This window comes from Lepisosteus oculatus, chromosome 16 (genome assembly GCF_040954835.1).
Source record: "Lepisosteus oculatus isolate fLepOcu1 chromosome 16, fLepOcu1.hap2, whole genome shotgun sequence".
Lineage (NCBI taxonomy): Eukaryota > Metazoa > Chordata > Actinopteri > Semionotiformes > Lepisosteidae > Lepisosteus > Lepisosteus oculatus.
In genome coordinates, this window is record NC_090711.1 from 20,127,477 (window position 1) to 20,152,395 (window position 24,919).

Consider the following 24,919-nt stretch of genomic DNA (forward strand, 5'->3'; position numbering starts at 1 on the left):
CTGTCTCATTTAAATGTTCTCCACCACATCTGTCAGTGGATCATCAACTTCCTAACAAACACAAGGCAACATGTGTGAATGGGCTCCTCTTTGTCAGACTACTTATCTGTGAATACCAGTGCACCTCAAGGCTGTATTCTCTCCCTGTATCCCAGTGACCACCTCCAGCATCTCCCCTGTCACACTACTCTCTACTACACTCAGGTTTGCAGATGACACTGCCTTGGTGGGTTTTATCAGCAATGGAGATCAGATCAGATACAGAAGGGCAGCAGGAGTCTGGCAGCATGGTAGCCTTCAGCTCAAAACAGTGGAAATGTTCACTGGCTTTCAGAAAAACCCTCCAAAACCCATCCCCCTAGAAACTAACAATTTGCACAGTAAGTATGGTGGAGTCCTTCAAGTTCTGAGGAATTGCCATCTCTAACACTCTCCAAAGAGATGCAAACGTAATCAGCATAGCAAAAAAGTGCACCAGAGATGATATTTCCATCACTGAGAGCAGTGCAAGCTTTTGTATAAATTGTACATTCATTATTAACTTGTTTTCTATTTATGTTTTTGCATCAGACAGCAGACCAAACTCCTTGTACGTGTAATGTACTTCACAAATAAAGTGATTTTTTGCACACGTAATATCTGTTGTACACAGAACATCAAATATAGCGTCCTGGGGCTGTTTCGCAAGTGAGATTATTCAGTTAGATGTACAGTATAAAGTTAATAGAGTTAATTGTATAGTCTGTTTTGAACGCAATGTGTTTTGTTTTTGTTACATACACATCTAAGTGATAGGAGGAAACCAAATAAACATAAAAAGACAGTTTGTTCTTTCTTTTCCTGAAGTAATGCATACATAATGTAAAGAATATGAGTCAGGGGAATGATGTGTTCCTGGAAGCATGAGACATTTAAGTCAGTATTTTAGCTTACTGAGGTACCTTGTTTCCCACAGATTCAAAATACTTTAATACTTTAAAAGTGCTGTCTCTCTCTCACTCCCTTGCCTATTCTCTCTATCTCAAATACTTTTAGTTAAGTGTAGTTACGCTTTGAAAAAAAACATAAAAAAAGATTAGTGTTGATAGCCAGAGGTGGGATTTGAACCCGAGCTCCTGGAAGTAAGAAGGAATAATTTTCAGCTCAAAAACCAAGTTGGTGGAAAATGACTGTGCCCTGCTCTTTTAGCTGTTACAAATGACTAAAAATAAGCTTTGGTGTTAAATTAAATGAAATTTTGGAATATTTAATTAAATAACTCAGTTAATCAATTATTTTTATTCAAATGCTATTTCCATTTATTTACCATTTAGACAGAACTTCATTTGTTATAAATATTAATAAATGTTTAACCTACTGTGGTATATAAAAATGAAGGTGAAGAACAGAAGTTAATTATTATATTTATTTTTATAGAGTCTTTATTATTCTGTCAAGAATTCTACCACTGAACCAGCAATACATCGTTCTGGTAGTCTGGGTATCTGATATTGGTATTTGCGTGGCTGTGCACTGCAGCTGTTTTGGCATGTAGCTGTGGTACTTTGAGGATTCACTGCACCAACTGGCAGTTTTAGAGAGGAGTGCAGTCCTGCACAAGATTATTTGAAAATATCAAATATAAAAAATGCCTTGACACACATCGGTGTGTATGATTGTGAGAGAAGGTGATCTTTGTCATGCTACAGCACTTGTGGTAAACTGCCTGACACTGCGTATTTTAAATGGCTACTGTTCTATGGATGTTAATAGGCCTGGACAATGGGTACACCATATCAAAAGCCCAGGTCCAGACGTCCTACAAACTGAATTTGTGCACAGCACTGTAATGTGGCAGGGGTCTTGATAAACTTTTTAAAAAAGAAAAAATAACTATTTCTCCTTTAGATGTTTGTCTTCACCAGACTCTGAAACCTATATCCTAAGTTTTAAGTATAGTACACCTCTCCCCTATATTAAACATTATATACTATAATTACTGTGAAATAATGTAATATTATATTGTAATATCACTATAATATTTTTCTCCATGGGGCTATAAGACTTCTGTAGTACCCAGATGTAAAGTACTAGCATAGCCCCTCAGGAAAACAGACAAATAAACACTGGTTAAGCAGAGCATTCCTCTGTACAGCTATAGTTTTTGTTTCTTTCTGTCTGAGTGAAAGAACAACACAGCTTTGAAAGTGTTCAACCCAATCTATAAAAAGATGCCAGAAACTATATGAAGCATAACATACTTGATACAGGATGTAGCATTGCTTCAGGAATAGAAAAATATCCTTCAGTGCAAAATAAGAAAGTAAAACAGAATACAAGAGATTATGCCAACATCTGAATTCAACAAAAGAGGTGTGCAACATGCTCCATTCTCCCACAACCCTTTGTGTAAAGAATTGCCTCTTGTTATCAGTATTAAATGCTTTTCCAAGTAGTTTTTCATCTGTTTCCTCTGGTTTGTGTATCGCTGTTGACTCTGTGAGAGGTAGCAGGTCTGACATTGGCAAGGATTTGGAATACTTTGGTTAAGCAACGGAATCTAAAATGGACTTTCCTGCAACACTCTGGGAGAATCCATTGGAAAGGATGCTACCATGATGTGAAAACTAGAAAACTACATTCAGGAGTCAGATCCATTATCCACTATACATGTATCATTTTGTCAAAAGACTCCACATAGAAACAGAAGTACAAATTAAAAAAAAAACATCTAGTTATGATTCTGTACATGTGTGTTTCTTTACAGACTGACGTGTACTATTTAACTTTAATGTAAACTTAACTGAAAATAATGTTTTCACCAGTTTATTTTACTGTTTAGACTGTGATTGTGACACTGAGCACATACAAGTAGCAGGAACTGGAAGATGCTTTTGGGGTTATTCTGAGGGCTGCTAAATATCTTATCATCACAGGACATCAGTGCAGTCACCTCGTAGCTTGATGTTGCAAAATCTCAGAACCTAAGCATATCTGGCTCTGGTTAGACATCTAAGATGTACTGTATATGGTGTTTGTGGACCAGTAGGTGGCACTTTACCTACTGGTCCACAACAAATTTGTAAAATCTGTCTGTACAACAAATGTTTAAAATCAATGCCCCAGAATCAAGAACATGGGTACAGTTTTGCTGGAGATGTCATCTTTCAGATGCGTTGAGGAACACAGTCCAGACTGCTTGGTCATCAAAAATCAAATATCACGGTTTACAAAAGTAGAGGAGAACCTTTCAGAACTTTACAGAAGTTCTGATGTCATGATTCATTTCCACTCTGGGTTTGCACAATCTGGCCTCTCTAAAAATCCCCCTTACTTCACTTGGTGGGACAATATCTCTTCTACATCACAGCTGCTCTGCAGAATGGTTGCTGGGTGGTCCACTACATTTCTGCGTTGGATGGTGTGGGTCTCCTCTATTATGTATCTTTAGAATTAACTGGAAATCATCCATTTACTTTATAGCTTGTCCTGAACTAATGTGAAGCAAGAAAACTACTCCCCCTTTGACAACACCAAAGAAAGGTTCAAAAGAATGAACACATAAATACACAATAAAACCAATCACAACACACAGATCACTAACATAAATCTTAACAAAATGTCCTTATTTTTAAACAATGTACATGTCAATGCTTCTTCTTAAATGGTTGCTTCCGCACTTGCGATAATGCACGTGTGCGCCTTGACTGAGGCATGATATAGCCAGCCTGAATTCAGCTTTGGTCCTTCAGCAGGGAAACACAGAAGCCTCTCCACTCTCCCAAGCCCATCTGACAAATACAGAAAGAAAGACAGATACGTCCCACACACAAATAGATCAGTGTAATAAAGGAAATAATCTGAATCCATGTGCATGTGAGGATTTTGTTTGCTAACAGGTTTCAACAGGCACGGAGCAAATATGAAGGGAAATGCATATAATGTATGTAGCTTGTATGAGTGATGAAAACTAGCTTAACTGTGTTTGAACCCATAGTAAGCCAGCTAGTAAATGGAAAACTGTAGTGGATTCATTAGTGCTGCCTGAAATGTGAGCCCTCTACCACTGTAGGGACTAAATGATCCATAATTTATTCTAAACAATCCAGAACATCTTATTGATTTGTGAATACTTTAGAGCCACACACCTGCTGGGTTTCATTCCAGCCGAGCTCTCCGTTACACAATCTAACCCTTCATTGACTTAACAATAATTAATTGAATGTGATTAATGTGAACTGCTTGTTCCCATCTCTTAAAAGTTTCAACTTTAACCATTGTGTGTTGTAAGTGTAATAAAATCCCCAAATTGTGACTTGAAACAAAATATTTAATATTTTGATATTTCATAGTACCTTCTTAAATCAAATAAGGGTTCAATTCTAATGAAGGTGGGATGGAATGAAAACCAGGACTAGGATTGGGAATCACTGGTTTAAAGCAAAAATGGCACCACTTGTTGCATGTAGTTATTCACCAATAATATTACTCTTTAAATGTGAATAATGCCACAAAAAACAAAACATCTCAATCTAGCACTGTTGCAGTCTAAAATCAGTAATGGAACATGTTTAGCAATACTAAACTTTAACTTTAATACTAAGGGACGTCTACACAATAAAATATCCTCTGCATTGTCTACCAGCTAAGAAACCCCAGGAAGATAAACTTCCCATCCTGCAGAAACACAGAGAGAGTGAGCTGGAGAACCGCAGGAGCAGTTATCGGTAGGTATGATAAAACACAGGTCTGTGTGGAGCGAACAACACGGGTACACACTCCCTACAAAGTATCTTGTGGTGGCTTATTGGGCATTAGAGAAAAATGAATTACAAATCACTGAATCAGGTCAATATGAATACATGTCATGTTATTTGCCAAACCGCTTTATATCATACAGTGCCGCAGGGAGCCTAGCTGGCATGCAACGAGCGCAAGGCAGGGTACACCCTGGACAGGACGCCAGTCCATCGCAGGGCAAGTACAAGCCAATCATACATGGGGACAGTTTGGAGGCCATGGTAAAGGCTGATGGGGGAAAATTGGCCCGGACACCGGAATAACTCCCTACTCTTATTGGGAAATGCCTGGTCATTCAATGACCACCGAGAGACAGGACCTCAGTTTAACGTCTCATCCGAAAGACGGCGCCCACAACAGTATAGTGTCCCCGGGGCGTTAGGACCCACACAGATCACAGGGTGGGTGCCCTCTGCTGGTCCCACTAACACCACTTCCAGCAGCAACCATAGCTTCCCATCCAGGTCCTGACCAGGCTCAACCCTGCTGAGCTCCAGTGGGCAGCCAGCTGAGAGCTGCAGGGTGGCTTAATATGAATACAGTAAATGTTAGTTGAGTTAATTAGTACTGTTCATTTCATTCAGTTCCATGGCAAGAAATCTGGGAATACCAACATTGCGCTGGTTCATCACAGTGAAAACACTAGCCTCTTCATATTATGAGACAGGTGTGTAGATGGACATGTTTCCAGAAAAAAGGGCCAATTCAGTTTTTAAAACGGAGAACTGAAGAGGAGGGAAATGAAAGCTGAAACCTTCACCTTTCTCATAAATTAAACACTTTATATTCTTCACCACATTAATCAAATTGATTTTATAGAGCACATCTTCCCAACTCCAAAAACTAGACAAGAATCCCTGCCCAAAGAGACCCTTCCACTGAAGGACAAAAGACTCACTCTGGGAGCCCCTCAACTGCCCTGTGAGGGCTTGTCAATGCAGTCGCCCCTTTCCCATCATGATCAGAAACCAGAGCACCAATCTCCACCATAACAGTGTTATCTGTCCCAGAGAAACCAAGAAATAGACAACTGGGTCTTGTGGTGTCTTCGGGAGAATGATGCCTACATGTATAGTGCAGCTACTCCACAATCACGTTTTGCAGTCCTTAATAGAACGTCTGGTTGGTTCCAATAGAATTTAGCTACCAGTTTCTAATGGTCAATGGTGCTCCAGTAATGTCTACTGGTAATCTAATGATGTTTTCTCCAGTTCTCCAGGGTGAGCCCTTGAGTGTCCCCCCTTATGTCCAGTATCCACATGTCATCTCATCCCGAGTGCTCATCCAGCTCCACTGTCCTGAGCTCCAGACATTCCAGCATCAGTTTCGGGATCTTTTTCCGAGACCATTGATGGCTAGAAACAAAGTCCAGCCTAGATATCAATTACTGAATTCTGGTTTGAACATCTGCAACCCAGGAGGTCACTGCAATCATTTCCTTTTCAATGAAGAAAAGGGTCTCACCAACCTGCTGAACAGAGCAGCCATGACAGGTTCATCAGCTTCACCGGTTATGAAAAAAAAGGAAGAATAAGTGTGTGTACCATGATTTATCCTGGTTCCACCCATCTAGGATGGATTCAAATAACTTCAGTGTGGGATAGCGAGAAACACGACCAAGTGGGGACTGGTAATGAAAGATACAGTCTCTGGTCTCCATCACTTCATCCCAATCACATGACCCTCTACCACTTTGTTTTAAATGTTTCTCCTACAGCTGGACATCTAAACTGGAAAATGTGCCAAAACAGGTGGACTTTGGGTCACCAGAGGATTTGCCCTCAGAGGTGCAGTTTTCATTCATCACAGACAGTGGATTTCATTTTTCACGCAGCAAAATGTAAGACCTGTTTTTTTTTAATTAATTTATTCTCCAAGTTACTTGCTTAAAAAGATGTACAGGTACTTTATTTGGTTTGAAACCTGGTTATGCAAAATTGTTCCTCAGTTTCATCCTTACAGTTTGGGTTTTAGTGACCTTAAATTGCTTCTTTAAACCAGATGACCTATAAGACTGCCTTTTATGTGTAAGAAGTCATAAACACAGACACCTGTGATGCCCTCATTAGGGCTCATCAGCATAATACTAATAAAGCTGACAAATTAAATGAAAAAGGACATTCAAATGACACTTCCCACGTCCAGCTGTCTGGTTTGTGAGAGGTTTTAAAAACAATGTGATTGCAATGACATTTGGGTTTGAACATCATTTTCAAAAATTCTGAGAAGGTTCCATTGTTAAAAGAAACTACCTATTCTTAATACACACATCTACCTGAAATGTTGTCCTAATAAGAGATGACTACATATGGTTACCGCAAGGCAGGTTCTGAGATTTATCTGACCATTTCATTCTCCCAGTCTAGCGGAGCTTGGCCTGGAAGGGATTGTATGTCCCGGGGGGTCCTGGGAAAGTATGCAGTTTTATGAGAAATTCTACAAGCACTGCAAACAGACAGATGTGTCAGGTACTGTATAATCTGAGTGATTGTTTTAAAAATTAAAGCATCATAATCACATCATATTATGCCGAACTACCTAATTTCCTAATGGGTAAACCATCTAAAACGTCTTTGGTGAGAATGGTTCAGTAAATTGCCAGACTGTATAAATGTACATTGCTTGTTATAAAAGCATTAATAATGCTAAAATGCAAAACAATCCCATTTACAATTTAGTATTAAAACACTAAATTGATCTCTCTCTGGGGGCATTTTTTTCCCTCAAGTATAGTTCAATCATCAGTTGCTCAAAGAATATCATCTTGTAAGATATAATGGGTAGTATAACTCCCATAAAACAATAACTTCTGACTCTGGCCACAGCAGCTGAGGAGAACTTGAATAAAATCAGGGAGCCCTTGCTTAGCAATGCAAACCCACTTGGAGTCCCAGTACTTTTTTCTTGAATGCAAAACATATTTCTTGTTAATACAGAGAAAGTGCAACGTAATTGGAAGGAAGACTGGTTTTTTGCATACCAGTATCTAAATGGCACCAACCCCATACTGATCAGACAGTGCAAACAGATCCCCCCAAACTTCCCAGTTACCAACGACATGGTCTGTGAATTCCTAGAAACATCCAGCTCCCTTCAGGAAGAACTGGAGGTGAGTATGACTGTCACATGGATTAATAAATATTTTTGACTAAAAATTTATAATAATTAATTAATAATTGCTTACACTTATATAGCGCCTTTCTGGACACTCCACTCAAAGCACTTTACAGGTAATTAGGACTCCCCTCCACCACTACCAATGTGCAGCCCCACCTGGATGATGCGACGGCAGCCATAGTGCACCAGAACGCTCACCACACATCAGCTATCAGTGGGGAGGAGAACAGAGTAATGAAGCCAATTCATAGAGGGGGATTATTAGGAAGCCATGATTGGTAAGGGCCAATGGACGCCGGGGTTACACCCCTACTTTTTTCGAGAAACGCCCTAGGATTTTTAACAGTTGGGACCTCAGATTTTTACGTCTCATCCGAAGGATGGCACCTGTTTACAGTACAGTGTCCCCATCACTCATCACTATACTGGGGCATTAGGACCCACATGGACCGCAGGGTGAGCGCCCCCTGCTGGCCCCACTAACACCTCTTCCAGCAGCAACCTTAGTTTTTCCCAGAAGGTCTCCCATCCAGGTTCTGACCAGGCTCACACCTGCTGAGCTTCAGTGGGTTGCCAGTTGTGAGTTGCAGAGTGATATGGCTGCTGGCTTTAGTGCTTTTTAAAATCATAAAAAGTAACAGAATAAAAAATTGTAAGAGTTGTAAGTTTCCAACCTTTTCTAAGGTTATCTTTTGTAGTAAACAGAAGTAAGTCAGCAATACCCAGTGAACCTCTTTTCCTGGAACTGCCTTTCCGATCTCTGTGATGCCACACAGAGTGACACTCTCCAGGTTATCCCATAACAACACACCAGCCCACAACAGCCCATTTGGAAAAAACAGTTTGCAGGATTTTTTTCCCTTTTCCCCATACTCTCCTCCAGAAATAGTGTTGCTTTTCTGCCTCCTTTCAGGCTGTTAACCTCATTCTTTACCTTACCAGCAAGCCAACATAGCAGGGACCAAAACTGGACCACCTGACTACATTTTATACATTCAACATATAACGCAGCGGTCACGGTGTCACATAACACCATTATTCACAATCTCCGGCTTCTCAACCTCACACCGCAGACACACAACTCACAACTCCCTGGCACCTCACCCTTGTGCCCTGGGCTGTCCACTTGTAGCTGCCACTGCACCATGGTCTTGTGGACCCGGCGAATTCTGCATTCACACATGCCCTGCATCACTAACCGGTTCCCCTGAGAGACCTCACTGTCTCACACACAGCTCAGAGCTGCTGGCTGACCTTGCACTCCACACCTCTGTGTTCTACGTACCATCCTGTGAGAAGTAACACCTTTCTCATGCCCCCCACAGGGTAGCACAGCACATCCTGGAGTCTAACCAGAGGCCTGTATATAGACAGAAGCCTTCTACCACCCTGTACTTCACCTGTAGCTTGAGGGCCTCTCTATCACACACCTACACTGGTTCTCACAAGCTAACAAAGGTCAGCAGCTTCCTTCACTCTGTACTTCCCTTTTAGAGTGAAGGTCTCCTTGTCTACACTAATGCACTCTGCACTTCACTCATTAACTCACTCGCACATCTGCTCTTTTACTTATACTTATTATTCTTAATTTACACACGGATTTCCATTCAGTCAGGCCTCACACACTGCTATGCAGCCCTGCAGGTGAAATCGCCCTTTTCAGTTGATACACCACCGGGTGGTTATTAAAGATGCATGGATGAATCCCTACTGGGGTCCTAGACCATACTTGCTCCCCTTCTGGTGGACAACTGCTGCTTTCTTTGCTTGCTGGCTTTCCCTACAACAGCACTCACAAACAAAGCCGCCTGCTGAATACAGGGGCTGCAACACATCCCCAGACTGCTCGCTCACATCGCACTAAAACACTACTGCAGCTGTCAGGCTCCTACTGAAGAGGTGGTTGCTACGGAGCAGTACATCAGATGAGAGCGTCTCCAGAGCACACAGGCCAACACATACCTGCTATCTCTATTTCTCTCTCAGTTTTGGCCTGGACAGTCTCACTGCAGTACCAGTACATGAGTTAAGTGAATACAGATACAGCCATTCAAAATGCACAGTACAAACCCCGCGGTACGGTAAACTACCCACAAGCCACCGTAGGGCACCACAGTAAGTGATTGGCTGGCCAAAATGACCGACAGGGGCACTCGTGGTGCATTGGTTGGTAGTGAAAAGATTTAATCATTTAATCTTTTTACTGTGCACATTTTAATCTGCTTAGTTTTGAATATTTATTTGGAATTTTACCACTAAAGGGAAATTTTAGTAGCTGAGCATAAAAAGAAGAGGAGCATAACACATCTGAAGGTCATAAAAGATATTAATTTAGGAACATAAACATTACTGTATGTAAACTGTACTGTGTATGGCTGGTCTTGGTAGTTTAAAGAAAAAATAAACACCAGTCTTCCATTTCTCCCTAATCATTTTAAGCATGAAAGTTTTATGAAACGGTACCCAAATATGCGATTGCTGTAGAATTAATTTTAATTTAAAAAAATTATTTAACACGAAAATTAAGCTGTTTACATCTTCCGCCTGAGAACAGTCACCCGTTGCTACCCAACGCAGAAACACAGCCACTAACTAGCAAAGAGAGGACATTAGTTAGCCAATATGATAAAGAAATAAATGATTATTTTATTTCTTTTGCACATTTATTTGAACATTTCCATCGATTGTACAAGCACTTGGAAACTGTCCAATCCCTAGTTCATCAGGCATTTTCCCGGTCTGGCGCCGGTCTGTGTCTTCTAGGATATAATGCCAGCGAACTCTTGTTTTTATGTCCACCACAACAGACAATCTCCTTTGCTTTTAACCGAGCGTTTAATAATTTCCTAAAATGAAAATGATTTACTTTATTTCCCTCACAGGATCAATAAAAGTATCTATCATCTATCTATATAAACTATTGGACAGAATTCTGGGGTCTCCCCATACCAGAGATTACGGTAGGGCTTCAGAATGGTGATTGGCTGACACCATCTGACACCCCTCTGATTGGAGAAAAAAGACGTGCTGGTTTGCTATACATACTGTACCAGGAAGAGGATTTCTTTCTATTCGAAACGTGTATTTTAAAAGTTTAATTAAGAAGTAAAAACCTTACAGCGTACACAGATTTCTAAACTGATCAGGATCGTTATCTTTGTCTTATGCATAATAATGTTCACCACTCTGTCCAGCAAATTAATAATAAACTTTCTTTTATATAGCGTTTTAAACGAATAAGTAATTAGATTGCTCATAAACCTAATCACTTATTCTACATAGACACAGCTTAATTGCTCTCTGAAAATGCCTTTTCTTTTTATTTAGGCTCAGATTTCAACTATAGATCATATTATTAATAACCATAATAACGACCAACCAACAAAAACAACCATATTAACATAATACCAACCAAAAACATAGATAACAACCACAATACAAAATCAAATATATCAAACCATTAAACTCTCTCAAATTCCTCCAATTACCATAATCCCGCCCCTTATGCAAAACCAAACCCTCCTCCCATCCCAGTTTATCCTTTTATTATAAACAAAATCCACCTCAATTTTCAACATAAAGCATTACACAAAATTAAGCATAAAGCATTACATTACACACTCCATACCCAACAACGATAATTCACAAACAGCCAGAACATGTAACTCCACATTCCCAAACAGACCTCATTTCCATAGCCCCGCCCCTTATGCAAAACCAACATCCCTCCCCTGTTCTCTCTCTCCGCTGGCATTTGTAATCGTTTTTATTTTTAAATAAATTTTAGCAAAGTCATGTATTTTAAAAATCTTAAGATTTCTATATTTATGTCTTTATTTAGTGGTTTCATAAGTGACAAAGGCTAAACTTTCTTGGAAAAATGTATTTTATGTAAACCATGTTTGCTATTAATTCATTTAGGGCTAGAATATGTTCATTGTCTTCCAATGAAAGAAGGGTTCCTTTCGCCGTAGTCGGGAGACATTAGAAGCTTGCCACGCCCGGACTGTTACACCAACGCATTAGCATGTTAAAGCGATTTCATTGAGGAGCCTAGCTTTCTTAACTAGTAAGTACTGTACTTACTGGGTTTTGGAGGGGGGGAGGTGTCTTTCGCTGGAAATCTCGCCCCCTTCTATTTTGAAAATACCTGTGAAACCGGTTTAATTCATCACAGCCAGCACTCCGGCAGAGAGGGGGGTTGTATGCAGTGTATTGGTATACAGTAGATGGGAAAGCCAGAGCCGACGCCGGCCACGTGTTATGCTCTTCGTTAATGTGTAAGCCGTAATACATCATTATATCTCATTTTGTATTTCTTAAAAAAAAGATTGTTTGGCCAGCCTTACAGTATTGTTGTTATTGTTTTTAACCTGTAAAGCGCTTTGAGGAGCCACCTTTAAAGGCGCCATATACAATAAAGTTCATTATTATTACTATTGTTAATTTGCTGGACAGAGAGGTGAACATTATTACACAGAAGACAAAGATAGAAATTTAGGTTGCATTGTGCATTGTGTTGCTGTAATACAGTTTTAAATAATTAAAAGTCTAAACATTATCAGCTTTATTTATGGGTTTTAAATAAAGGCGATTTAAACGCAATTTAAAACAATATAAATGTTTATATTGTAACGCATAGGTGACTATTCATTGTTATTAAAATGACTTAAATTCGATCATGTTGTGATATTTAGAAATATGCATTTGTTTGGTGTGAGTGAAGTTTTATTTAATCTCTGAGCCATACTGATTCTTATGGAAGCCAGTTTCCGCCAGGGAGTAAAAAAAAACACACTATGGTATTCTCTCCGATGCAGTGCAGTTAAAAACATATCTCTGATGCTGTTCCTAAATGAATATCATTTATGACCATCAGACGCTTTATGCTCCTTTTCTTTTTCCAGTGGATTGAACAGGGAGAGGCATTTCATGATGTACTTTTCACTGATGAAACAACAGTGGCTCTGGAACAGTTTTCAACCATTTCGTTTATAAAAAGGGGAGATATGTACGCATTACTGAAGCTAAAAGTTTAGCCTTTGTCACTAATGTAACCACTAAATAAAGGCATATAGAAATCCCTACGTTACAGGCTGTATATGCTGGTATTGGTAGTTTAAAGAAAAAATACACACCAGTATTCCACTTTCTCCCTAAACATTTTAAGCATCAGAGTCTTACATGTGGTTATTTCTGAAACATTTGTACGTGCTCCTTCTGACCATGTTACTCTTAACCGTTACTGACCATATTAAGTTTAAGTGCCTGTGGGCACTTTTCCTGTCCGTGGGGGGTCTTTCCACAGATTCTCGATTGGATTCAGGTCTGGACTTTGACTTGGCCATTCAAACACCTGGATACGTTTATTTGTGAACCATTCCTTTGTAGATTTTGCTGTATGTTTGGGATCATTGTCTTGTTGGAAGATAAATCTCCGTCCCAGTTTCAGGTCTTTTGCAGACTCCAACAGGTTTTCATCCAGAATGGTCCTGTATTTGGCTGCATCCATCTTCCCCTCAATTTTAACCATCTTCCCTGTCCCTGCTGAAGAAAAGCAGGCCCAAACCATAATGCTGCCACCACCATGTTTGACAGTGGGGATGGTGTGTTGAGAGTGATGAGCTGTGTTGCTTTTACGCCAAACATATCGTTTTGCATTGTGGCCAAAAAGTTCGATTTTGGTTTCATCTGACCAGAGCACCTTCTTCCACATGTTTGGGGTGTCTCCCAGGTGGCTTGTGGCAAACTTTAGACGAGACTTTTTATGGATATCTTTGAGAAATGGCTTTCTTCTTGCCACTCTTCCATAAAGGCCAGATTTGTGCAGTGTAAGACTGATTGTTGTCCTATGGACAGACTCTCCCACCTCAGCTGTAGTTCTCTGCAGTTCATCCAGAGTGATCATGGGCCTCTTGGCTGCATCTCTGATCAGTCTTCTCCTTGTCTGAGCTGAAAGTTTAGAGGGACGGCCAGGTCTTGGTAGATTTGCAGTGGTCTGATACTCCTTCCATTTCAAGATGATCGCTTGCACAGTGCTCCTTGGGATGTTTGAAGCTTGGGAAATCTTTTTGTATCCAAATCCGGCTTTAAACTTCTCCACAACAGTATTACGGACCTGCCTGGTGTGTTCCTTGGTCTTCATGATGCTCTCTGCGCTTTCAACAGAACCTTGAGACTATCACAGAGCAGGTGCATTTATACAGAGACTTGATTACACACAGGTGGATTCTATTTATCACCATCAGTCATTTAGGACAACATTGGATCATTCAGAGATCCTCGCTGAACTTCTGGAGTGAGTTTGCTGCACTGAAAGTAAAGGGGCCGAATAATTTTCCACGCCCCACTTTTCATTTTTTTATTAGTTAAAAAAGTTTCAAAAATCCAATAGATTTCGTTCCACTTCACAATTGTGTCCCACTTGTTGGTGATTCTTCACATAAAATAAAAAATTTATATCTTTATGTTTGAAGCCTGAAATATGGCAAAAGGTTGAAAAGTTCAAGGGGGCCGAATACTTCCGCAAGGCACTGTATGTACACGTTACTGAAGCTAAAAGTTTAGCCTTTGTCTCTAATGTAACCACTAAATAAAGACATATAGAAATCCCTACGTTACAGGCTGTATATGGCTGGTATTGGTAGTTCAAAGAAAAAATACACACCAGTATTCCACTTTCTCCCTAAACATTTTAAGCATCAGAGTCTTACATATGGTTATTTCTGAAACATTTGTACGTGCTCCTTCTGACCATGTTACTGTTAACCGTTACTGACCATATTAAGTTTAAGTGCCTGTGGGCACTTTTCCTGTCCGTGGGGGGTGGACCGTCTTTCATTAGAAGGTTAGTCTGTTCTACTCTGAGAATGTAGAGGGGGTGGAAAGTGCCCGCGGTCATTTAATTAGTATTAAAATTCGCACTGATTCCCTTGTGAAGATACGGACATAGGAATATTCGTGCGTGGTCAAAAAAATGGCATAAAAACGACAAAGTGAAGGCGTGAAAACATTCACAATGTACTTTATACACAAAGCAAGTGTTCTCACAACTCTAGGAGGTTTCGTGAAAATGCTACAGGCGTGCCAAAATCGTTTTTTAAATTCAAGGTGACTTTACCGCGGTTTTCATTTTCAGATTGTGAATCAAAAAAGGCATTTAATTAAACACGCGATTGCAATTTTAATCAATTACTGTATTGATTGAAACATACATTCTGTACAGATACAGTACAGTCACATTCTCCTGTCGTCCAGTGGTGTAAAACGAATTAGCAGGTGATTGAGATAACAATGCACCGCCCACTGAGTGGAATGTTCTCATTTGTTCTCAAGTGTAAAAAGAGGTGATAATTCTTAATAATTCCGTGTCGCATTTACTAACCTCTTCAGTTTATTCTGCCAGACAGTACATGAATATAATTATATCGTTATTAATTTGATTAGATACGCAATTCCATATTATATTCCCTTTTAATCAAATTCTAAAAGTATGCGTTTGTTAGATAACAAGCGAATTCACAGAAAAGGTTAAAAGACTATCACTTTTCACAAAGTATATAATCCTAATATGGTCAGAAGGAGCACGTAAAAACATTTCCCAAATAACAACATGTAAGACTTTGATGCTTAAAATGTTTAGGGAGAAATGGAATACTGGTGTGTATTTTTTCTTTAAACTACCAAGACCAGCAATATACAGTACAGTTTACATACAGTAATATGTTTATGTTCCTAAATTAATATCGTTTATGAGCAAGTGAAAGGCATGGTGAATCGGAGATTCTCAAGAATTACTTTGCATGATTGGAAACAAATGCGTGATCGGACCAACTAAATGCTACGGTGTTACTTTTTGTCAATTAAAAAATAAACTCTTTTCGTTTACAAAGACGGTTACAAAGAATGTGGACCAGGGTAATACTTTGAGCTTACAGCTTGTCCAAGGTCATTCATTATTAATACTATTAGTAATATCTTCGGTAAAGACTTTGATGCATAAAATATTCCTGCATAATTAAAATATTTATGATAAAGGTGGTAGGTTGTGTACTTTTGTCCAACAGAACAATCTTGCTTTTATAAAATATACCGCCTTTTTAATGTTTAATGATTAACATACTGTAATACACTGTTTAAATTTAAAAGTCTAAAGAGTATTCAACTTAAATTCTTAATTGAATAAAGATTGTCCCTCAGCAGTGATCGGGATTCGAAACCAACGTTTTCTGGTGACAGCTCAAATGCTGTACAGGAGAGGTTAACCTTTATTAGCTCCACCTGGCGGTTTTACAAGGTGATTCCGGATACTATTAACATAATCTAATTTGTATACGGTATGATGCGGTATACTGCGACACGCCCACCGTGTTATACTGCAGCATACCCTGCTTGTTTTGAATGGCTGCATCAGTACATTAAAAACCTGGCCCCTTACTATCTCTGGCTTGGCCAGGTATTCTGCTGCGCCCTGCCTGTGCCAGGTAAACTACATACTGTACTTGTATGGCACTGACTCCCCGTCTCTCCCTCTCTGACTGCAGCGAAGTATGCAGTTTACACTTATATACAGTAAGACCGCTCACAGCTGTAGCTCATCATACCTCCTACAGCTGCCATCACTGTGATTGTATACAGTGATTGCTGACAAACACTAGATACTGTGTATAATGTGTATAAACACTGTGTATAATGCTTTATGGAATTGTAATGGAGAATCCTAATGTTTTCAACTGCTCTCAACAAGTCGAATTAGCAAAACAAATAAAAGTTCAGGAATTTACCATTTGTAATTTGCTTAAGAGCTGAAAGCAAAAAACAGGGAAAAGTTCTAAGTCTTAACACCCTACATTTATTACACATAATAGATAATACTGAAACATACTGTAGGGATTGCACACAAAACAAATATACATGGAAGCATACAAACCACTGAAACTTACAGTATTATGGGTGGGTGACAAATAAAATGAATCTTATCACAGTTTAAGATTCAGTCCCAGACAGCCAAATGAAACACTTAGGTGACAGGTGTAGCACCCGTCAACAAAAAAACAGCAAACCAAACTTTGCATTATACTGTAACTTAAAATCCTTATTTCAAATGAAGGAAATATAAAATTATTTTGTCTTTTCACTCTCAAAACCAAAACAAAATAAAAACAGCAAAGTCTGAACACTTGGTCTGTTTTATATTACTTTTTCTAGGAGCTAAATAACAAATCACCTAGATTTTGTTAGAAAGTCAACAAACAATACCTCTAATTTATACCCGTTTTCCTCTACTTTTAATTAAATCTTCCTGCTGTCAACTTTCTCCTTTCTTCACATATCCTTTCCCATAATGCTCTTAGAACTGTCTTTTTAAAGGGCTTCTGATTCTCTTAAACCGTCTCTAATACTAAAAGATCTTAAATATTCATTAATCATAACATCTCTGGACAACCCTGGCCAGGACCTGGTGGTGTGCAACTAGGGATAACTTGATTTATGTAACTTATCTGGTCTTAGCAATCTCTCTCCCCCTCCAGTGTATCACACAGCTTTTTAGAGAGGGACAATTTAGGAGCTAGTCATGTCAAGTCAGCTTTGGATGTTGAGAGGAAACCAGATGAAACCAAGAGGGATCCCAGCTCCCTGGATCGAGGAGACAGCAGCGCCAACGTCTATGGCACTGTTAGTGTATTAGCATTTCAATTTGAGTGTGAATCATGGTCAGTGTCTTGAGTACTAGGAGTCTTGGGTTGTCTTGTTTCCAAACAAGTACCGTAGCAACTCCAGTTTGTAAAGACAGCAAAAGTGTTATTGTGTTTCTACAGAAAGGTACTATCTACCTGGTGGACTACAAACTGTTTGATGGCATCCAAACCAACACCATCAACATGAAGAAGCAGTACCTTGCTGCTCCACTCTGCCTGCTGCATCTGAAGAGAGAAGAAATCCTGATGCCCATTGCCATTCAGGTGCCAGACTAACTGCAGTTACTCACTTGTCTAAAATGCTTGAAAATCTATATTTCCAGTATTATTCAAGGATAAAATAAAGTATTTGGTGAAATTAAGATGAGTTAATTAATTAAGAGAGATTAAGAGACATCTTTTCTTTTTTAAATTAGTTCCATCCACCCATTCTCAGTTAAAATGGCCTGCTTCTGGACATATGCGGTTGAGAATAATTGATATAGGACTTTTTTTCATTAAAAGTAAAACTTCTAATTTCATTTTAAAAGGTAATGTTTTATAATGAACTCTGGTAGGAAGTGTTTCTTCCAGTTTAGGGTCACACAGGGCAGCCAGTGCCTATCCCAGCAAGCGACAGGCACAAAGACACCATGGACCAGACCCTCTCAAGGCCAACACAAACACAGAGATGCTCACGTTCATAACAGGGCCAGTCTTCCCAGAACCCAATTAACCTACCAGTATGTCTTTAGACCGTGGGAAGGAAGCACCCAGAGGAAACCGACACAAACAGAGGGAGAACATACAGTACAAAGTCCGTGCAGATTCCACCCCACTAATTGAACCCTGGGCCCCAGTGCTGCAAGGCAGTGAATGCCAATCATTGCACCACTGTGCCGTACTAGACTGATTATATGTTTTGTTAATTATAAATCCTATGCTAGTTTATCAATAATACCATTAATAATTAATAAAAGGTCTGGGATTGGGTTTTGTCATTCTGTTACCTAGGCATCATGGTATAGTCAAGGATTATCTGTGTGTACCGTATGTACTGTATGTACTATCTTCAAGAAGTGAAAAATATTAGGTACGCTGAATAATATGAGTCCTACAGTATTTATATTACTGCTTTATCATTTCTTGTTATAGCTCAAGCAGAAGGCAGGACCAGAAAACCCCATATTCCTGCCCAGCGACTCTGTCAGCTGGCTATTGGCGAAGACCTATGTGCGCAGTGCTGACTTTAACTATTTCGAGTTGGTTACTCACTTGCTGCGAACCCACCTGTTGGCAGAGGTATTCTGTGTTGCAATGCTCAGGCAGTTACCCTCAGTGCACCCTGTGTTCAAGGTACTGTTACTGTGTTTTTCTGATATCCAGCACAAACATTGTGCATTTTGTATTTGTGTTTTGGATTTGCTCCTGTGTTAGGATAGTCTTGGAAAGTGTTTCAAAATATTTTTTTACAGTGTTTGTTAACTACATTTCAGTATGTTACGCAAAGACTTCCTGTAATAGCAAGGATCTGAAATAAAACAACAGCCAATAACAGATTATTTTTTTTTTCAGTGTCAGTCAAGGGGAGAGAACCCCATTTAAAGGTTTTATTATTTTTAGAGGAAATCGAAATGCATCTTGTATTTCTTGAAAGGCTACAGGTGATTATTGGCAGTATATCAGGGAAATTATACATTGAATTTTGTGCACTGACCAATACCACTTCTGTGATGGTATAAAAAATTAAATTTATACCTTTAAGGACTTATGCATTTTGTCAACATTTTTTCAAATCTATTTATTGTAACAGATGTTGAATTTAAAAAGCCATTTAGATCATAGTGAATAATCAATGGAGCTGGAGCCCATCATGAATTGGGTGCTAGTTGATGTGGTTCTGTCTTGAGGATCACCTAGAGCTGTGAATTACATTTCTGGGTTGAAACGAATAGATCTATCAAATGTACCCTGAGTTCAGTCTTCTGGATACAATGTTCTTGTTTAAAAGCAGAACAGTACTATGGATTTAGAGAACATCACCCCCCTATTTCCTCAGTTAGGACCTAGTTGCAGGCAGGATCTCTGTGCAGCACCCCAGTACGTTCCCCAGTACGATAAGGGTTTCCTGGAAAAGCTCACTAGATGGATTGTCAACTGCCCTGTTTGACACTAGGAAGAGTGTTATTCAATAGCAAGGTACTTTTCTGACTTTTCAAAAGATGCCAAAAGAGTAGTTAGAGGTAATACAGCATTGCAGTAGTACAGTAGTATTAATGTGATACTTACATGTCAGACAATAAAACATATCGTATACCATTGCCTCAGCTAACAATGTTGTTGCTCTTCCTTAATTCGTTATTGATTAAAATGTCTTCTCCGTTTCAATACGAAGCTCCTGAATCCTCATACACGGTACACCCTTCACATCAATATTATAGCCAGGAATGATCTGATGGCCACTGGAGGAGTTTTTGACCAGGTCAGTCTCTACTCCTGTAAATAACTATTGCAGCTGCACTGCATTGTTTTATTAACAGTTAACAGCAATACAGCTAATGCCTGGTAAAGATTCATTTAAAATGTTAAAGAATCAAACCCATCACAAATCATAACTTGTCAATATCAAAATGCTTGGGCTCAACATGAGGGTGGGCAAACTACAGTGCCTTGCAAAAGTATTCACCCCCCTTGGACATTTTATTGTGTTACAGCATGGAACCATGATGTATTTAACTGAGAATGTTTGCCACTTATCAACACAACTTACTCTATAATGTTAAAGTGAAAACAAATCCAGACATTTTACTAAATTAATTAAAAGTAAAAAACAGAAAATAATTGAATCCATAAGTATTCACCCCCTTGCTTTGACACACCTAAATATAAAAAACTAAAAAAGCCCAAACGGGGTGAATACTTTTGCAAGGCACTGTAAGGTCTGTGGGTCACATTATTCTGGTTTGTGTCATATTTCATAATCCTTAATATTTAATTGTGGTATTAATTATGTTAATTCAAGTGTCGTATTAAAAGTTAAATAAAATTCCTGTAGGTTCTGTGGTTTTGAAGGACAGAAAACAATTTTTAACCAAGCCTGCTAATTATATTAGTACTTGGTCTTCCCAAGAATGGGTATAGACAGCTTCAAAATTAAACACAAATTTATAGGTTCAGCAAAACACTGCAGCACTTAAAATGCTGGGGTTCATGACTTCACAACAAAATCAGCTACCCCCCAAGTATCTTACATACACAGTTACTCACAAACAGATCGTCTCGTAAACCAATGCAGTCTGGTTTATTGTAGCTGATGGTTCACAGCATGGCTGCAAATACAAGCATGATGGAGTCTAAGCAAGTATATTAACTATAGGGGAGAAACAACACAAACGCAACATACAGATGCAGCCATTCAAAATGCGCGGGCGATACCGCATTATTTTGCGGTGCCCTTTACGCAGTCTACCGCGAGTTACCGGTAAATACCGCTAGTTACCATAAATTCTCCTATAATACCGCAAGTAAAATAATAATATCCGGAATTTCCGCATGCTCCGGAAATAAAGCTCAACCTCTCATGTTTGAGCTGTCGCCATCAAAGTCTTTAACGAAGATATTACTAATAGTATTAATAATGAATGGCCTTGGATAAGCTGTAAACTCAAAGTATTGCCCTGATCCACATTATTTTTTTCATTGACCGTCTTTGTAAAAGTAACACCACAGCATTTCGTAATCACGCATTTGTTTCCAATCATGCAAAGTACAGTAATTTTTGAGAATCGATTCACCATGCCTTTCACATGCTCATAAAAGAGATTGATTTAGGAACATAAACATATTACCATATGCAAATTGTACTGTACATATACAGTATGTATATGTATATTTAATGTCTTTACTGTGCCCGTTTAAGTATTGAATATTTATATGGAATTTTACCACTGAAGGGAAATCTTAGTGCTTGAGCATAAAAAGAATAGGAGCATACTGTAACGTGTGTGAAGGCCATAAATGATATTAATTTTGGAACTTAAACATACAGTATATGGCTGGTCTCGGTACTTTAAAGAAAACATACACACCAGTATTCCATTTCTCCCTAAACATTTTAAGCATTGAAGTCTTTAACTAACGAGATACCGGAGTCAACAAGCATACTTTTTAGAATTTGATTAAAAGGGAATATAATATGGAATCGCGTATCTAAAGAAATTAATAACGATATAATTATATTCATGTACCACAACACAAGAATAGTACACGCTGTACATTGTCTGTTGATAATGTTTCTTTAGTGCTTTTTCAGCACTCTGCATGTGACCTTGCCGGTGGCATAGTGGGTTAGGTTCCTGACTCCCATGTCACACGGTCTGTGATCGAATCCCACTGGAACCATAACTTTTTTTTTTTAACAAACATTTCTTTGAAAAAATGAAACGTTTCCCTTGGTCAGAGATTAAATAAAACCTCGCACTCTCACTCTCACTCGCACCAAACAAATTTATATTTCTAAATATCACAACATGATCAAATTTAAGTCATTTTAATAACAATGAATAGTCACCTAGGCATTACAAAATAAACATTTATATTGATTTGAATCGTGTTTTGATTTAAATCGTAAATGCGTGTTTAACTATATGTGTTTTTTGATTCACAATCAGACAAATGCAAGATAAATTGATATCTTTGTCTTCTAAGCATCTTAATAAACTTTCAGCATAGCTTTCTCCCCGGTTAGATTTATTTTTCTTGGGATCTTGGGATCAAATGTGGAAAGATTAGATTGTAATCGTTTTTATTTTTCAAATACGTTTTAGAAAAGTGTAATCTATGCTAAAAAGTTGTACACCACCTGCTATAAAGATACATATTGTAATAGTTTTGGTTCGGATAGGACAGACACGAGAACTCAGACTTGCGGAGTTAAAGCAAGTTAAAGCCTTGATTTTATAGATCACCTTTAAAAGTGGAATCTCAAAGCAAAGTAAATACCCAACACTGATTGTACCCACCTGTCATGCTAATAAAGCACCTTGAATTGAATTGAATTGAGGGAGAGAGGGGGGGAGGGCGAGCGAGAGAGCAAGGACAGACAGTCAAATAAGATACACTCCACAGACATTCACAACAGCGACATATCATAAAACGTTGAGAAACATGATCAGATTTTCCCCGGTTCAGAAAAAAAGATCTAAAGTATACTAGTTTGTCACTCTTCTCATCCCCTCTTTGCTAAATGGCTTTTGAATAGAGTCACATGAAGTCACATGAGTCACATGAAGAGAGAGGTGAAACAGCCCTACACACCCTAAATCTTTCTACGATCTTTCTTTCTACGACAGACCAACGGACCACGAGTGCCCCTGTCGGTCAACCAATCACGTACCGCGGTACCGGGCGTCATCGTGCGTCACGACGCGCGACGCCGTAGCCGGTACGTGTCTGTACCACGCACTTTGAATGGCTGCATCTGTAAGTGCACACAGCAATACTCTTAGTCCTTTCTCAGCATCCCCTCTGCTTAATTAATGTCATTTTCCTGTCTGTAATAACACCACAGCAACGAAGTATCACAATACCTTCACTATATAGTCTACAATTCTGGAATCTGCTTTTCTAAAGGAAGGCTTTTGAATAACTGTTTGAGAGAGGAAGTAGGTTTGCTTGTCCAGAGACGACAAGCATATTAGAAAACATGATCTTATCACACAGAACCAGCATTCGTCATGTTAAACTAAATAGCAAAAACGTGATCTGTAGGTTAAACAATAAGGCAAAGACATTAAGTTTTATTTATTAGCATTAACTACAAGCACCAACATAACGGAAACTGTTCACCTCTCTACATTGAGAGGCTAAATCTACCATGGTATAGCTTTCATGGGACCACAACACACAGATAGAGAAAAATATGAAACAGCGATAATGTGAAAAAAGAGGACTGTGGCTGATAATCCTACATTGCATTATTCATCAGAAAGGTGCAAGAATATGTTGCCACTTCATCAAGTAGTCAGGGCAGTTGCCTGTACTGGGACCAAACGGCAAAAAAATTGCTAGACCTTAGTTCTCTTGTAAGAACTAAACAAGCACTCAGGGGTAGGTTTGTTTCCTTGAACTTTGGGCAAGGTATTTCACATTAGTAGTGGTGTTTTCCTCTATCACTGTTCTTTCTTTCCATTTTAAATTACTTAAGTATTGTTTCATCTAATGGTAGTGGGGGCGGGGTGTGTGGGAACAGGTTTGGTTGAAACATTTTCTCTGAAAGCATTTTCTTCGCAGTTTAACCGATCTTGTTACAGCATGTTACAGTTTACTATTATTAACCATATTAATTTTAAGTGCTTAATGTAAAATCTTGTAAAAATATATTTTCATTGTTCAAATATACATTAAGTCTGACTATCATATAATAAGTTAAATACAAAACTAAAGAAAAAATAGGGTTAAATATAATTCAAAATATTTTGCTAACAATGTTAACTGTTTATGAATAATAAAATGTATTAACTAAGGAGTAGGATGGCACAGTTGTTAGTATGTTTTTTGTTTTTTTTTAACCCAATCTCCGGGAAACCATTAGTCAATGGTGAATCGGAGATTCTCAACCCTTGCTGCGTACGACTGGAAAAGAATTCGTGATCGGGTCAACGAAATGCTTCGTAGGAGGAGGCGGTCTTTTCCTCTTGTCTAACAGTCTGTTCACAAACAAAACATTCCTGTTAGACAAGAGGAATTGAAAAAAAAACAATGTTGTCAATGAAAACCGGTGTGTGTGTCTCTCCCTGCTGGATGTCCCTCTCACAAACTGCTGAATGAATAAAATACTTTTATTGAAAACGAGTTTGCGATTGTCTGGTCTTTAAATTCTGGAGATACGCGATTCCATATTATATTCCCTTTTAATCAAATTCTAAAAGTATGCTTGTTGACTCTGGTATCGCGTTAGTTATAGACTTCAATGCTTAAAATGTTTAGGGAGAAATGGAATACTGGTGTGTATGTTTTCTTTAAAGTACCGAGACCAGCCATATACTGTATGTTTAAGTTCCAAAATTAATATCGTTTATGGGCTTCACACGGGTTGCAGTATGCTCAGGCACTAAGTAAAAGGAGATGCTTTGTATTGCTTGACTAATTTTAAAAACTAAGTTATAAATATAAAAATTGCAGGCGCTGCTCTGGTGCGTCGGCTCCTACACAGTGCCTGTCTGCTGTAAGCGTTACAATATACATACAGTACCCAACACTGCTTGTACCCATCTGTCATGCAAATAAAACACCTTGAATTGAATTGAATTGAGGGGAGAAGGGGGGGATACTAAAGCCAATACTGG

The 24,919-nt window shown here is 38.8% G+C and overlaps 1 protein-coding gene and 1 long non-coding RNA gene across 3 annotated transcripts in view; one reads left to right on the forward strand and one right to left on the reverse strand.

Annotated features, from left to right (window-relative positions):
• LOC138223308 (uncharacterized) overlaps positions 1 to 24,919 on the reverse strand; it is a 61,679-nt gene that overhangs the window by 27,177 nt on the left and 9,583 nt on the right. The gene's annotated exons all lie outside the window — the stretch shown is intronic.
• LOC102696614 (polyunsaturated fatty acid lipoxygenase ALOX8-like) overlaps positions 4,629 to 24,919 on the forward strand; it is a 32,417-nt gene continuing 12,126 nt past the window's right edge. The window contains exons 1-7 of the mRNA XM_069179450.1: positions 4,629 to 4,706; positions 6,497 to 6,619; positions 7,141 to 7,247; positions 7,716 to 7,888; positions 17,715 to 17,858; positions 18,729 to 18,929; positions 19,969 to 20,055. Coding sequence (XP_069035551.1) covers positions 7,196 to 7,247; positions 7,716 to 7,888; positions 17,715 to 17,858; positions 18,729 to 18,929; positions 19,969 to 20,055 — 657 coding nt within the window. The 5' untranslated portion in view covers positions 4,629 to 4,706; positions 6,497 to 6,619; positions 7,141 to 7,195. The remainder of the gene's footprint in view (positions 4,707 to 6,496; positions 6,620 to 7,140; positions 7,248 to 7,715; positions 7,889 to 17,714; positions 17,859 to 18,728; positions 18,930 to 19,968; positions 20,056 to 24,919) is intronic.